Source organism: Drosophila bipectinata, chromosome 3R (assembly GCF_030179905.1).
Source record: "Drosophila bipectinata strain 14024-0381.07 chromosome 3R, DbipHiC1v2, whole genome shotgun sequence".
In the NCBI taxonomy this organism is placed as follows: Eukaryota; Metazoa; Arthropoda; class Insecta; order Diptera; family Drosophilidae; genus Drosophila; species Drosophila bipectinata.
This window is the reverse complement of record NC_091739.1, coordinates 19543930-19561344: the sequence shown is the minus strand read 5'-3', so window position 1 is coordinate 19561344 and position 17415 is coordinate 19543930. Positions and strand designations below refer to the sequence as shown.

At 43.5% G+C, this 17415-nt stretch overlaps 1 protein-coding gene across 1 annotated transcript; it reads left to right on the top strand.

Moving 5' to 3' along the window:
- The first annotated feature begins 401 nt into the window (after positions 1–401).
- Positions 402–1543, top strand: LOC108127861 (calaxin-like). Its single transcript, XM_017245158.3, has 3 exons — positions 402–1074; positions 1139–1246; positions 1300–1543. Exons 1-3 carry the CDS (start codon positions 715–717, stop codon positions 1498–1500), a joined length of 669 nt encoding a protein of 222 aa, XP_017100647.2. The 5' UTR covers positions 402–714; the 3' UTR covers positions 1501–1543.
- Positions 1544–17415: the final 15872 nt, after the last annotated feature.

The following is a 17415-nucleotide window of genomic DNA, read 5'->3' as shown; positions in this document are numbered from 1 at the left end:
TGAGTTTGTAATAGATCTTTTGTTTGGGCACCGGAAGAATCTCGCCACCTATGTAGCCACAACATTTAGCCACCTCGAACAAATCTTTCAGCAAGGAACCTTTTTTTTGTTATCCCCCCCCTCACAATGCTATTTGGGTATCCTTCTCCCAGTCCCTTTTGCTTCGATTCGATCTACGACGATTCGCGTGACGACCATGTCCCTACTGAAGGTACAAGGACCACTCCCACTTTCCCTGAGCACGGCTGGAGCCTGTTAGTAGATCGAAGTACCTTCAGGACATGTGCCAAACCGTTACAGGTTTTGTTTTCTTAAATTTGGATAATAAAGTTTTATGCAATTTTACATATAACATAAAATGTTAAGATTTCTTTGTCAAGTAGGCCTTCAATATCATGTTTGTCATTCAAGGTTGAAACGTTCATTTATTCAGTTCAAAACTACAACTCCAGACAACCACAACCACTACACGAAACACTGTTATAAGTTACAAGTTAATATTTACAAGTTTCTAATATTTAATAAAATATACTTTACATCAAATATAAAACATAAAAACCACAAAAAAATAACAAGTCGAATCTCTAGATGATTGAAGAAGAAGCGCATATAAAAATTGCAAATAATCAAATCGAGTGACTTTCAATATAGTCCTGGAATAAAATAATTCAATATCCGTACCCGGGCCAAATCGAAGAATAAAAAAATATAAATATGTCATATTTAGATGCATCTATGGACCCTATGGAGCATAGTCGTTTCTCTGCCATCTATGGTCCGGTGATCAAGAGACTGACAGCCTCTACTGGTCTGAAAAGTTCGGAAGTTACTTGCCTGATCCTGATCTATTACAAGTTCGTTAAGGCGAACGGTCCTACGGCAAGGAAAATGACCAAGAAGCAGATGTACCAAATCTTCCTGGCGCTCTTCAACGTGGGCAATGTCAAGGTAGTTGACCGCACCATGGCGACAATGACCAAGGATATAAAATACATAAGTCCGGAGGCATGGATTTCGCTTTTTGAAATTTATACAACCAAGAATCTGGAAATGCGGATGCGTTTTGCCTTCGAGGTGAGTCTGATCACTCCGGGACCAGATCGTATTGGGCTGAGAACACAGAATCCTTTTCTTGCAGGTTTACAATACAAAGGGCACGGATGTCATTGATCGGGAACAAGTCGGCGTGGCTTGCGATGCATTCTTTCATGGAGATGACGAGGAAGAACTCAACGAGCTCAAATTGGTGAGCTATTTTATTTACTTTAAATCCTTTTTGTTTGATCTATTCTGTTAAAGGATATGACCGAGTTCCTAATGAAAAAGTTCGACCTGGACAAGGATGGTGTTATCTCGTATGAGGACTATTCGGCCGTTGTAACCCGTCAACCCGAATTGGTCGATTTCCTGGGATATTTGTTCCCAGCAAGAGACGTCAAGGACCTCATGGCCCATTGCATAAACTTTGATACAATACTATCTAGTCTTCTTGGTAGCTAGAATTCTGTCTATATATATCTATATGTATATATGTGTTTAATAAAGAGATTTTAGAAATGATATGAAATGTGGGTATTAAAAAGGACTTTAGGACATTCGCCTGGATACTATTGGTTTGCAGTTCAATATTAATTCTGTTTCCTCGACCTCATTCGTGAGGTCTTTCGATTCACCACATGTAATATCCTGGATGGGATTCCAGATGTCGGTTAAGTAGCTCATTAGCTTCAATACCCCTGATTGCATTACATTTGGTTTGATGCGGCCTTTATGGCAAATAATTTCTGAATTGTGGGTGCTGGCTGGCACATGCTTAGTCTGCTGGCACCTCATTCTGTTAATTTTACCGATTCAATTGCCATTTTCCTGTATTTGGGGTATGGCTAAGCCGATGAATACAAATACGTAATTTGCCATGATTTGGCATTTATGCAGTGGCATTATGTGAGGCGAATTGATTTACATTAGTGGTTGCCGACTACACTTTCAATAGGGCCATCCGAGAGAGCCTGCTTTAGACATCCGGGGGCCCGTTTTATGGCTTAATTTAAACTTGGCAAATAGATTGACTTTATCGGCCAGCTGCACTTGACAACCGTCGAGCTGGGAAGCCCCACATCAACAAACTCGGCCAGCATGTGGCCCAAGGACTTGGCCGGTCAGAACTAAATACGTACATAGTCCCGGCTATAATAGTTGGTCTTTTGTTGCGCTACCCGCCGGCAACTAACATGTTTGAGTCTCGCCGGCATCAACATTAATTATCCCTGATAGTAATCATGCAATTTGTACGTGAGCCCGATTCTGGGAGTCTCAGCCTTTGGAGCTCCAACTAGCGGCCCCCGGGCCATCGGAATCCATGCTGCGGTCTTTATTGTGGCATTAACAGCAGTATCCGCTTGGCCTGCAGCCCCGCCACCATCATTATGCTCATTATTGTCGTCAAAGGCATGCGAGGCAGCGAGCTAGTCCTGCTGGAAGGCAGGATCTGGGAGGCTCTGGATACCGGACCGTCCGGAGAGAATACGCGTTTGATGAATTGCATTAGGACATGTATGTAATTATAATCAATTAAACAGGGACCAGCCGAGGGGAGCTCAGCAATTTGGTCTGCATTTTAAAGGATGCCAGCGAGCGACTATGGACACAAGGATAATCCCTTTCAACGGGACATTCCACACACTTAATGAATCTGCTTGACGTTTTTTTGTATGAAAGTATTTAACCTGTCCCTTTAAATACTGGCTTTTAAATCAATGAAGTCTATTATTACTTACAGAAACAACTTGAAGTCCTTGCTTGATTTTTTATGTTCATTTAGCCGCAGGGCCGAAAAAGTGCCTGCGGAGAAAGCGGGAAGTGAATTTGAGCTATCAATGTCCCAAAGCCAGCTGAGGGGGCTAAGCAAACAGACCATTTAGCTCAGTGGACAATACAAACTTTGGACTCTAACAGGGCGGAAAAGTCGAGAACTAGCTCGGCCACCCACCAGCTGCAATTTCGATTAAAATTCCAGTTTGCAATTCAATTAAACACTAATTAAAAGACATTTTTCCGCCGAGCAGGGCGTTCCCTTTGACAACTTTCCTCAGTCTCCTACTGACGCATATCCTTCCTGCCCCTCGCTTACCCTTTTAGCTCTCAACGGACTCTTGGCAAATTTCTCTTTTTTGTCTCAGGACCTTTCCCTAGGGATCTCGGCTCGGCCTGTCAAAGTGGCAGCGGATGTTAGGCCACCCACTTGGGATAAGGCAGTCGACAAATGCGCACAAACTGTGATAAATGGAGGCGCATTGGGGAGCTTCCCAGGCCAAGTGGGAGTCGTGGCATAATGAATGAAAGGGAGTGAGGGAGGAGAGGAGATAAAACAAAACAAAAACGATAGAAAGGCAAAGGGCGTCCAAGGAATCAAAGCCAAGTATTTTTTGCTGCATTTCTGCACCGGCTTTCGGCTTTGACTTTCTCTGGGCCATCGTAAGCTAGTGAGTTAATTTCTGGCCAAGTCAAAAGCTTCACGGAATTTGAGTTCGTTAAAGTAAATTTCATCTCCTCTTCCTGGCCATTCCCAGCGTCCTCCTTTGGTGGCAACTACTTTGTGGCAAATTGAGAAGGGAAACACAAACAAAACCGTTTAAAAGCCAGAAACGTTTGTCAACTATGGCCCAGCTAGGATAAGGAGAATGTGTGTTTTGTATTTAAAGACTTGGTAGAACTAACTCTTAAATTTAGGTAGGTTCTAGAATCTAAATCCTTGAGCTTGGAATTTAAAAATTAAATACACCTTAATAACATGCAATATTAGTCATAATTTAAAATTCGCCAACCAACCATCAGCGACTTTTGCTATTAATTGTACAACTTTTCCTAATTACCAACTATTTTGGGGAAAACTTTGTAATTCCATAGAACATTTTCTGGGTAATTTGAAGCAGCTACTAAACAGTTCTGTGGGCAGCTCAAAGTCTGAGCTTTCCATTATCCGGTTGAGTGTGCTCGTCAAAGTACCCGGATCGGATGCACGGGCGGATGCATCCTGGCAGGATGAGAGACATTGAAGAAAGGGGAAGCAAAGGAGCAACTGGCCCTGTCCGGGCCAGAAAATATTTGACGGCAACTTGTCGGAAACTGCTTAATTGCATCGCAGCTCAATTATGCGCTTTTTACACAGTGCCTTTATCCTTCCATTCCTTTGGTGGCCAATTTCGGTCCATCTGACATTGGATCAGGATAAGTGTGCCCAGTATTGGTGGCCCCAAGTTGCATATCATTGTGACAAAAGCTCAAGTCATTGGAGCTGGCTTTTATTTTGTGTTGAATATTTGTGGGGCATCCCTCGACCTTCCTTTTGGTGAAAGTTTTATCATCTTTTGGTTGATGTTGCTATTACAGTTTCATACTCACTGCCTCGCAGCGAGCTAATGCCGTAATCCGATTTGGGATTGGAAATTCATAGAATTTTCATAAAAAAAATGTGTACAAGAGAAACAAGAGGGAAACCCATGGCAGCCAATAATTTTTACCAGGACGTGGTTGGAAGCGCAAACATAAAAAATAAAGCCCGGCGAGGACGTGATACTCGACGGGAAAAATGCGGAAACGGTTCCGCATAAATTGTGAACTAATTACGATTTCAGTGTCCGGCACATAGCCATGCACACTGGCACACATTTTCACAATCAATGCAAAAACCATAACAATTACGAATACAAATGCAAATATAAGCTTGAAAAAAAGTCAAAGGACCCCCTCGCACACACACTTGCACTTGCCATACATAAAGGCAAACAAGAACACCACCAGAGATTTTGGCCAAAACAAAGAAGGAATACTCTTTTTGGAATTGGCCTTGCACATCCGGTTTTGAATTAAATGATAGGTTTTAAATAATATAGGCTTATTATTTAATTTTCAGGGATATTTATGCGACCAAGGACAATGTTAAGCCTTAAACTCAAAGAGGAAATAAATGCTCAACTCCTTATTCCTTGAATTACCGCGGCTTAAACCATTGTAGCGTTGGTGCTTCCCCTTGGAGGAAGGGTATATCAGCACAGGGCGCACTGAACAGATTACAGTTTTGGGAAAGTCCGCTTAATGGTTGGGTCCCTTACCAGGCAACCCCAAATTGGGGTAGGTGGGTATGGGTATGTGGGTTTCGGCTTTGGCTTTCAGCTGTTAAACCCATTTGGAGGGCCGAATGCCGTCTGTTCGACCACAGTGAAAACTCATTAATTTATTCTTCGTTTCGTTTGTTGAACTTAAAATAACAGCGTTAATCCGCTTAGCGCTGCCTTTCAACTAAAAACAACGCGGCGGACAACAGCTGGAGGAGGCTTCTCATTCGCCTCCCCGTCACCCACTGTCTGGCTGCCTCCATCTCTTTCACGGCTTGTGGTTCTGTCTCTTTCGCTGACTGTGCCCCAACAATCAGCGAGCTGCGGTTGGGAATGACAATGACGATGACGACTACGACTGGGATGACGATGACAGTGACAATGTCGCGCCGCCTACAAACAAAATGAATTAAGGAAACCGCAATGACACAGTTACTGCGGCGAAGGCTCGCACACTCGTCCATAAATGTGTAAGCCAGTGAGTGTGTGTGTGTTTGAGCCAGTTTGTCAGACTGTGTGTGTTAGCCAGTGTCAAAGCTCTTAAGTTTTAAGCTGACTTCAAGTTGTTGGCAAACTCTGGGACAAGAAGTCAAGTAATGACCCGAAAGCCAATGGCGGAAGCACTTCGCCGAGGATCCAACTAGCTCAGGATGCAAGGATGCAAGCAAAACTTTAAGTCTGCGAAAATAAATTTCCGGAAATTCGTTAGCTTTCTAAATATTGATATGGAGTATGCCCGAAACCACAAACTACCAGTTGAGGGACTCAGTTCAAGGCTTTGTTTTTATGCCTAGCCATAAACAAATATGCCCCACCCACACTGCCCCCCACACCCAAACGTCCTTATTTATATCTGGAGGATGTGTGTATATCCGAGTGTCCCAACAGCTCAATGCGCATAATTTTGTTTTTTCATTCCCTTTTGGGAGATTTTTTCTTTGGCCGCCTAAGACAATCGAAATTCGATAATATTTGGAAGAGATCCACACAAACTCACACACACACAGTCGGTCAAAAGGAAAGCGATGGGGCTGTAACCGGAGAAAGTGCCGCAGGACACACAAATGGGTCAGCAAAAGGAGCAAGCCGGGTGCCGAGTGGAAACCCATCAAAATAAACTACAGCTCAGCTTTGAAATTTGATGACAGAAGGGGCAAGGACAAAGGGGGCGAGAGTGAAAGCCAAACCGGCAGGATAACGAGTATAAAAAACAATGAAAATGCCCCGAATGCATGCTAAATAGAGAATTTACGTAAATGGATTTCTAGGCATTTTCGCATTTTAGCCTGGGAATTGAATATAAACTTTGTCTGTCTCCGTGTCTGTGTCCCTTTTCTGTCTCTCGCAGGATAAGCCCATCCGGCATGTGGGTGCATGTGTGTTGTGGCGTGGTGTGGTGTGGTGGATCAACATTAATAGGCCAAGTTTAGGCAAAGATTTCGTTTTATTATGTGAAAATTTATGAAAGCCTTCAGGCAGAGCTAGGGCATTTTAATCGTTTCTCCCACTCGTCGGAGGCAGAGCCATTTGTGTACTTGTGCACTCGGCTTGTCCTCCTCTCGAGGGGTCAGGGGCTGTAGTAAAGGAATAATTGGATATCCTTGTTACTTATTTACAGTCCTTCTGCCACTGCTGCTACTGCCACTCGGCAGGCACTGCAACTCTCCAGTTTCACTCTCCTCTGAGAGCTCCGACTTGGACTTGGATTCTGGGGTTTGGCCTCCGACTTGGGGCTCCGAGAGCTGCGACTGACGTTGACGTTTGTTGGCTTTTGAAAATGCTTTAAGTAAGTTTAATGGGTTCCCTAAGCTGTCCCGAAAGAGCCGCAAAGTATCCATGGCAATGCCCCGGAGGGAAAAAATCGTAAATGTTTTACTAAATGGGGCTCTATATCTCGTGTAATGCAGCTATCAGATGCACTTTTGCCTTAAAACTTTAAGTGCTTAATAGCTTGCTAGTAGCTTATAAAAACGAAATTTAAAAGAAAACATTTTGTGAAGCACTATTTGGTTGTGTCTTAAAAATATAATCATAAATAAAGTATAGAATTTTCTAACAGTAATTGGTCTGGAATGTCCTATTTAATACGAAACCATGCCCTAAGCCAAACATTTTTCGACTCCATTAATTATCCAATGTTTCCTGCCTTGCCTCAGTGAAACGTGCTTCGGGCAGTTTTCACCTTTTCAATGCTCTGTGAAATTTAGTTGATTGCTTTCCATGTTTGTATCCGCATTTCCTCATCCTTCCACAGCCGTTCCAACAATCCAGAAGGACGACAAACAGAGATGGCTATTCAAGCTATTTTTTCTCCCACTCGCTTTGCTTCCTTGTTTAGCTGTTCTCGACTTCCGCTTTTGTTTCCCCATTCCCTCTAGGGAGTACCGATTCCCGATGCGCTTTTCCAGCAAAAAAAAGGGCAGGATGTGCAGGGGGTGTGGCAGCAAAGACACTGGCACTGACAGTGGCAGTGGCAATAGCAGTGGCGACAATCTCAAATGGGAATTAGCGCGGTCTGTAATAAGGATCGCCGACGCAATCGCCAGGCGCACAATCATTGGCCTGTGTAAACCTGCACTTAGCGTGGTCATCGGTCCGCCTGCACAGCAAGGTCCCTTGTCCTTCGTCCTGCAACCGTGCATCCAGCATCCAGCGTCCTGCGAATTCTCCAGTGGGCAGCCCAGCTGGGCGCAAATGGTGGCACGCTTTGTGCGGCTTCCGGCTCGTCGGCTAATACCCAAATGGATGTTTAGTGTAAGTCGTACTAGCCCGCCCTCTTCTTTATATCCGGCAATTGGGGAATTCGATTGGGGTGTACTGGGATCTTATCCAAGGATATTGGATATTTAGGATCGTAGCAGAAGCCCAAGGTATAGTTAACTCCATATACTGCGTATATTAGCGATTAGTCCCTTCTTTTGTTCTTGGTACCAGGTATACCAGGTATCTCCTAGTCGTGGCAGTTGGCCTTAGGTTCCTAGTTCGTCCTCTTCGCGCATCCTTGTCACCCAGCCCTATTGTTCGAGGCTTTGGCCGCATCCTCTTTACGGTTTGCTTAATTTCTCTTTCGTCCTGTGTGTCCAAGTGTTGGGCTTGTTTTTGTTTTTGCACCAGCTTTGGGTCCAGACTCGGGTCCAGTCCGCCGTAATTACGTTCCTTGTTATTGTTGACAAAGTCGCCATTGCCATCGCCATCGCCACAAGCCACCGACTTGGAGTCCTTCCTTCACTGAATTCCCAGTTCGAGTCTCGCATTGTTGCTTATTTCTGCTTAAAACTTAATGACACTTTTAGTTAATTATCGCGGTGGATTTGCAAAATTAAGCGATTTGGGTATAATTACAAGGGATTATGTGGCCGGCTATTTTTTCTCCTCTTTTTCTCTCTTTTATGGCCTTAACCGCACGGGGGCTGGTACTGACTGGCTGGACTGGCCCTGGGACAGGATCCTAGCTGGCAGGTTCCCTTTTTGATGGCGCATAAATTAATTCAACGTTTCCCGTTCAACACAATGCCCAATTCATTTGAGAGCTGGCGGTTTTTTAAGACTGCACTGGGCCCTAAATATTTTAGCACACCTTGGGCCTTTAACCTTTTCTTTTCTGTTGGGTTTTTTCTGTTAGCCAAAAGTGCAGCAGGGCCAACTTGGGCAAATAATTTGTGCGTTAAGCTTAACGCAAGACCCAACAAAAACACAAAACCGCAGGAGAAACTTTTTAGACAACAATTTCGCAAACTTTTCACAAGTGCTGCAAGTTGTAGCAAAAGGCAAAGGAGCAGCACGAGCCCTAGGAACAGGACCTGGAGAGGGGGCAAAAATACCAAATGTCGATGTGGATGTGGATGTGGCTGCAGATGCGGATGCGAATGGGAATGCCAAGCTGCAGTAACTTGTATTTGCCCACTTAGACAACGAACGAGTTAAAATTTATAGGTATTTCGGCTAAAATCTCGCCGAGTATAAACCACTTAGGCTGCGACCGCAAAAAAAGGAGGCGTGGCCAGCCACTTTAGCGAGCATACCTTGAAGCCAGAGCACTTTTGCCACACGCTGCACTCGCATCGCATAAATCAGCCATGAAGAGCAACCAAGTGCCAGGACCTTCCATTCGTATGAGTGTGTGTGCTTGTTAGTGTCCAAGTTCTAGCTAGTAGCTACCAGGGACAGGTGGAAAGAAGGCTCCTTAAAAAAGCAGGTATCTTTAAATCCATTCAACTCAGAGTTGAAACAGTTTTGTACCCTAAGCTTAAACTTAAATAAGTCTTACTAAATAAAAATCTCTATGATTTCTCTTTGAGGCTTAAATATTTGAAGAAATTGAAATTGACTCAATTTTCACATATGTATGTACATATTTTATGGGGTTTCTTATAAAATTCAATAGAATCTCCCAACTAGATTTTTATGAAAATATTTTTTAGGATAAATAAATATTTAGTTTTTATAAAACAAACCGTACGAAAAACTCAAATACCATTCCACTGAAATAAATACAATTAAAGGGAGTTACCCCTCCATCGGCATCGTAAACTTTTTGTTTTAAGCCGAACTTTGCTTATATTTCATTGTATTTTTCGCACCACATTGCCTTTTAAGCGGGAATATTGAAGGAAAACTATAAATAAAACAAATAACAATAAATTCAAAAATCCACAAATAAACAACCGAAACATACAAAGTACCGGGCCAGGAGAGCACTTATATGTAGGCTGGCCGGTAGCGAGAACAAAAAAGGGAAGATTCCATTTAATTTCTGTGGTCATCCACCTGGAGTGGTCTGGCTCGCCTTTTCGAGCAGACGAGTGGCGGGAAAAAATCAGCATAGAACTGCATCGAAGAGGGGTGGAGAGTGGGAGTGGCTGTAAGGACAGGAGGGTGTAGGGGCATTTGTAAGTGGATTCAGATCCAACATGAGTTGCATTTGCATACAAAGAGCTTTTACTGTTCTTCTGCTGTTGTCATTTCTTTATTGCAGCTTTGCCCCAATGAAAGGATGCCGCATATCCATACACCCACATATCCACACACGCATACACCCATCCATACACACCCACTCTCCGCCACTTATGCATACAGCTATGTCACGTGTAGCTGTGTGTGTGTGAGATGACAGGCTATTTAATAGTTACCTGTTCCCTTGGCCAGAATCCTTGCTGGCCCTTGTGTTTCGCCATAAAGTTTACATAACTTCCAAAGAATGGCTTCGAAATATGCTTGGGAAGATTTTCAGTTTGAGTGTTCTGCATGTTTGCCATCGTTACACAAGCGAAACATAAACTACATACTCGGCATTGCACTATCGATGAATTCACCCATTTTGGTAGCATACTTTTTGGGGAAACTTAATAAAAACAAAAATATATTGTGCAATATTTTGGGTGCAGTTTAAAATATTCAATCAATTGAAGAGGTAAGAAAGATTTAAGAAAAACATTAAATTTCACTTTTCCTTAAACAATTTTATAAACCTTTTCTTTAATTTGCGTACAAAAGGATAACCTGACAGTTGGCATATATGCTTAAGATGCCGCAGAAATATAATCCCGTTGCTGGTAATGGTGCCGCACCGTACAGGTGCCATCTGTGGGCAACGTAATCCGACGGAAACGATTGTCGGTCTGAGTCTTTCGCATCTGTGTTTTCTCAGCGACCTTCTCGATGAAGGATAAGGCATAAACGCATACATATATGTATATTCATCTGTGTGGGCCCTTGAGTTTCTTTGCGAAACTCTTTAGCCAGAGGTCTAAAAGCTATAAAAGAAAAGACATTTATATATTTATTAATGTTAAAGTTTTAATTTTCTTATAATTTTTAAATCATTTTTTAATTATATCCCAAGGATATGCTTAATTTTATGATATGGCCTTAATTCTTGTCTAATATTTAACAGTCATAGCATCAAAATCCGCACCGGATCTCTAGTTTATTGTTCGATCCTTATCTTTGAACCGGAAATTATGCTTGGTTTGCAATTTTGCAGCTTGTACGGATTTTCCAGCGCTTATGCTGACGAGTTGGCCACTTGAGAGGCCAGAGCTCCTCGGCCCCATCCGGCTGGACAACTTTGTTAGCAGCTGCGACAGATTCCTTTGAGATTTCTGCCTCTATACTCAATGGACATCCGGTGATGTTTTAATAATTTAATTTTTTCCACACTGTTTTTCTTTTTCTCGTTGCACGCAACTGGGAAGACTTCATGGGTCTCCCAATGGGAACAGTTGAAGAGGCAGCACTTGAAGAAATGTCTTGCTTATTGACAATAAAAACCTAATTACTTAGGAATAAAAAATTCCCAAATAAGAAATAGGCTTAAAAGGTGATACATACAACTTTAGATGAAAATAGGTTTTATTTAAAAGACTTTTTAAAAAGTTATCCAATGGCATAGTTTTGGGTCTTTTTTTCCAGTGAATAGGCTTGGCCAGCTTTTACCATTGGTGCAGCCTCTGTTTCGGATTCTGACCAAAAGCATTGAAACCCAACGAAGCAGAAACTTGGCAAACAAAACCGGATGCGCGGGTGGAGGATCTGGGAGACGTCTTCAAGTTTAAGTTGCCCGGAAATTGTCTGTTGTAGCGATATCCTGCAGCGTTTTTATATTCGCGTTATGAACTTCTGTCTTTCTTTCGCAGTGTGTGTATGGGTGTGTGTGTGTTCAGATGGATTAATGGCAGGAACGTCTGCCGCACGCGCTGACCCCAATGCCAAAGTCCCGAGTCCGGAACCCCAAGCTCCGTCTCCTCCTTATTTCCTCACCTTTAGCTTCATCATGGTCATCATAATTTTCTTCACTTTTTTCCCGTCTCTGCTCTTTTGGCTTTGTCTGTTTGTTTGTTTGTTTGCTTTGTGTTTTTTTTTCTCTTTTTCTACCGTGTGCGTGTCTTGCCAAAGTTTTAATTAATTTTCATATTTTGCGCAGAGGAAACGTCTGAGTGGGAGAGAATCGCTGTGGGGTGTTTTCCGAAAGGGAAATTTCCCTTTTGGCCAAAGGAAGAGACGGACAGGCAGGTTCATCTGAGCCCTGTTAGTTTTGCTACAAATTCCAGAAGGAACCGAACTGAATCCCGATGCTACCTCTTCTACGGACTATCTGAAAATTCAACACATTGCCAGCTACATCCAGCCATTCCAAGAGCTACCATATACATTTGGTTAGCCATTTTTATGCAACTATGTTCCCATTCAGAATTTGGTTAGCTGCCTCAGGAGCACGTGCTCGCCCCCAAAAAGCTGCTGAAATTGCTGCCAACAATGGCAAAAATCTAGCAGAGCAGAACGGATGTTCATTTGGCATTTGGCACTTGTACACACATTCGCAGGATACCACGGGCCAAGGAGCCAAGGCGTGTGCCCGAAATGTATTTATCGAAGCGTATGCAGCTGAGGTGCACATTAAGTGACAAAATTTACTAAGGAATTCCAGTCGAAATCCTGTTGTCGAGGTGTATTTTATGACGTCTAACTCACCGCATTTTGTGGAATTCCGACAGCCATGAGATGGCTTAATCCTTTGCAAGGAAATAGTTTATTTATTGAACCGAAAATTAAATTATTTATTAATCCTTAGAGCTACAGGTAAATTTGAGAGATTTAAACTAATATTTTGTTAAGATTATCCTTGATTTTAAACATCTTTTAGACCACTGTCTCTGCCTGTAATGCATTTTACAGAACAAGTTGCAAGTCGTGCTATTCAGGCTTCTCTGGCTGCGTTGATCGCAACGCTTTTGTCGTCATGAGAAGGCCACCATCATCCTTAGTCCCATCCTTGTACCCACAGCCATCGCCCCGGCCATTGTCATACGTCCTGCGTTCTTATCACTGAGACGCTCGCAAGCCGCCGCTGACTCTAAATAATCCTTTCCAAGCGACACAAAAAAATAAAGGAACACACAGAGAGAAAAGTGGCAGCCGCCGCAGATGAAACGAGTGCAAAGGGGAGGGAGAGGACCAAGGGGTAAGCTGTAAAATCCAAGTTAGTGCGCATAAATCAAGCCTTTAAAACGTGCCTCGCAACCGAAATGTCCGCCAAGGATGCACACGACCCACTCTTCCCCACACACTGGCCGCCCACTTGCCACCCACACTGCCATCACCTTCCACTCCGCAGATGCTCCACTCTTCCGCAGCCACAACGCCGTCGCAGCCATCGACGTTGGCCCAGAAGTTGCGGCGGTTCAGTTTTCCGTATGCAATTTTATGCAACTGTGGCACATCCGCCCCCGCCCATCCCTTCGCCTACGTAAATCCCCCATATCCTGCAATTGGAGCCGTGGGGAAGATTCCCACCCGGCCTGTGGTCGCATGTCTGAAATTGTTTACAACTGCATAAAATTTATAATCTTAAGAATTTATATATTTATTTATTCCATGCTCTTCATTACGGAGCAGCTGGGGAGAAGCCGCAAGGAAATCAGTGCAGAGCTAGGCGTTGGTTATCCCAGATTAAGGATGCCCTCGGGAGACGTCGATACCTCGAGAACCTGGACATACCAACACCCTGTTGATTGAATTCATTATTCGAGCAGAAATCATAAATCAAATAAAGATTTTTGATTTGATTCTTTGATGTGCTAGTAATTGTTAGTTAAGCGTTTGCCGTTTTCGGACAAAGGTCTTGTCCTCTCAGGGCTTAAAATTTAATTGAATTTCGAAGGACATCTCCATTTACAGCACAAACAATGCCGGGCAAGAGGGCATTTTGCCGAATCACAAAAATAATTACAATTATTAATGTAAAACAAATAAAATATCTAATAACACAAAGAACTCAATCACATCTTAGGTGCAAATCCAATAATAATTGCATTGCTCGGAGCAAGCTCAGGACATTTGCTAGCCTCCGCACGCACTTGAAAGTCAATTTCGTCATTCCAATTAGGAAAAACCGTATTCGATTGTTGCGTGGCTCAATGATATCAAATAGCAAATGGCAAATCACAAAACATCAATAGAGACTCAACGCCACTTCAATTTCCTAAGCTAACAGACAAACAAAGGACTCCCACTCGAGAGCTGTTTCAGCTCTGGAAGTGCAAGGAAATTGCACTAAAGTCCGGGAAAAGAAGGCGCAAATCCCTTGCAGTCCTGACCTGGAGCTTCTTGGGCTCTTCAGTCTGGATTTGAGGTGGGTGGCTGGAAATATTTTCCGCCCACTGGCAACACTTGCAACGAAAGTGAAAACAAATGAAAGTCGTGCCAGGGAATATATTAAAATGAGAGTTTCTTTGACAGGGTGTGAAGTAAAAGCTGTCTCACTGCTTTCTGTTTTATAAATATTCATGTCCCTTCCTAGTACACCCTGATAATGTTTACTGAATGTAGGTAAGTATATTACAGATGTTTGATATCCTCAGAGTGCATTTGTCATGGAATATTATTTGTTGATTCAATGCATTTTTTATTTTTAAACTCAATATATTCCCTTTAAATCGAAGCCCATTTTTTGTGCATCAAATATTAATTTCAGAATCGAATACAGCAGTGGTTTTCTTTTGCGTTTACATGCCAGAACTTTCACCTGGCTGACTTTTAACTTTTACGGATTTATCGAGCCACAATCCGTAGTACGGCTCGGCCAAATATTTGCATCTGTCATTACGGCGGCTGGGCCTGAGCTTGGGTGCTCTGTCCGACTCCGGCTCCTACTCTGACTCCGACTGGGTTTTATGGAATCATAAAAGTAATTAATTGATATATGCGTGGCGGCGTAATTGCCCGCCCCTCGGGAGGGCGGAAACAGCCGTGATGGCGAGTGCGAGCGAGACACAAAGGGCGCTGAACAAATATGCAATGGGATGCGTAATGAGAGCCATGCAATTTTTCATCTTTTTGCCGCCATATTCCTCCATAATCCGGCAAAGAGGCCAAGGCTACTGTCCGGGACATGGTCCCTGCTGCCTGGCCGGCTGCCGATCCGGGGCCCGTTACGGATATTACGTAATGAAAGTTAACAATTACGCCCCCGTGCGCGTGGGCTTCAATAAAATTTTGAGTTGTGGCCATTTTTATTGTAACTGATAATTGCATTGTAATGACACTGGGCACCACAGCCGCTTCAGCAGTCATCCAGGAGGTCTCCAGGTCGTCATACGAGGTTAAGCATACATACCCCTTTGTCCCTGTTGTTCCTTTTAACTCACTTCCCTCCCCCCTTCAATGCCACAGGCCAGCATTTTAATTATCCCATTGTGTGGCACGTGAATGTCGATGATGGGAGGCTTCTGGCCGGGCCATATTGAATCGTATGTGGCGTGAAATTGCCGAGAAATTGTGCAAACAAAAATCTCAGAATGGTTCGACGCCAGCGATAATCGGCAAAGGATTGCATTTCCGAAAAACATTCCATCCGACAATATGGGAGTTCCCTTAAAATTAGCAAAGAGGACGAAAGCACCTTAGCCACCAGGAGAGGATGGGTCGCCCAAGGGTCGACCGTCAACTCCTGGGACCATAGCCGTTATCAACAATTAATTAAATAAAAGCCCGATCATTAGGACACGATTTGTGGGGCGTATCCGCTTCCGCCTCAGGCCGCAACCAACACACTGGCACATTAGGCGTTACGTTCCATGGGGCAGGACAACAACAAGTGACAGTATTCCGCCAGACCCCGGGTCAGATAGCTTTCATAGTCCATACGCATTACACTTGGAGAAAGGACTATAGATAATTGCCATATAATATTTTATGTCTTTATGATTTTATGTCTTGGAGTGGCAACGTTTAAGGGTAAACATGTCCTGGCTGCAAATGCAAATATTTTTTCAGGGTGTACGACAATGTGTGGCAATCAGTACAGCCACACATGCATAGGGCCTCCAGTCTGCCATTGTTGCCGCTTGATGGCTGCCGGACACTCGACTGTTGTTGGTGTTGCCCTTTCTGCTGCCGCAGCTCCTCCGGCTGCAGCGCTCCTTGGTGGTCCAGCCATATCATCGTTATTGTTGTTGCCGCCGACTGTGATTTGTTGGCATCGTTACTGTTGTCGCTCTCAGCAAACTGTGCATAAATCGTGCACACCTACATTATGTTGCGATAAATCTGTAATGACCAGAACAGGCCAACCGGGCCAACCCTTCCAACCGACCAACCAACCAACCGGCCAACAAACCAGCCATCCAACCAACCGACAACAACTGAACACGCATACAGTTAGTTATACAAGTATGCGTCCGAGTTAATTTGCGTGTGTTTAAATGTGCGTAATTATTGTTTATCTACCATGCTTTACAATTTAACCGCACACAGGCTTTTTATATCAATTGCAATCTATTTAAATATATTTCAAATGGGCGCAAGTAAGGTTAAATTAAGGGATACACAGACAATAAAATCACAGGATAATCACAGATGATGGTGGAACTGCCTTGACTTTCCGTTTTAATTTCGTTCAGTAAATTAAATGCCAGCCAATGCTATTACATTGGAAGCCACAGAGAGATCCTTGCGCTTTAATCCTTGCACTCTCGAAACTTAAACTTTGCAACCAAAGCTCCAGAATTTGTTTGCAATAAAACTTGGCCATTTTCTAGAAATATTCTGCTTAAATCATTTGTATAATTTCATTCCATTTCCCCGGTGGCAAGTGCCATGTGAAACTTTTACCTTTGCGTGGGGGTGGTCTGTCTGGGGGCTGGAGGCCGTGGGAAAGGACATATTTGTCAGCCCCTCGCAGTCAGTTTGGAGTAATTAAGTTAATTTGTCTTGACTGCCGGGCCAGAGATTTCAACTTTTGCCTCGTGTTCTCGTTAGCAGGCGAGCATTGATTGCGCTTCACATTAATTTACCCATTTCAGTTTGTCATTTTATGGCGCGAGTGAGGGACACATCCCCCATCCTCTGTTCTCTATCAATTGCTACTTTAATAAACCCTCTTGCTCAAATTATATTTACGAGGGGTCACAAAAAACGGCACAGAGTGCAGAAAAATCGCCGGCAAGTGTTGCGGGTCGGGGTATGTAGGCAGCATATTTCGCGAATGTGCAAAGCAGATACCCGACCGAGTCTGTCATTGCAAGTGCGAGTGTCAGCCTGGTGGGGGCATCATTAAGCGCTTCATTTTGATACTTAAAACTTTGCGGCGCTGCAGCTTGTGGCAGCAACAGCAGCAGAAGCGGCAACTCCAACTCGCGCCCAACGAAAGGCGACGTAATTTTTAATAGTTTCGCAATTAAATCGTAAAATTTAACAACTTTGCGCACTTCTTAACGAAATTGCGCAGCCAACGAACGAAACTGACACTGATGCATTTCCGGTTAGCCAGCAGGGCCTTCCGCCCTAGATGGGTTGCAGTGGA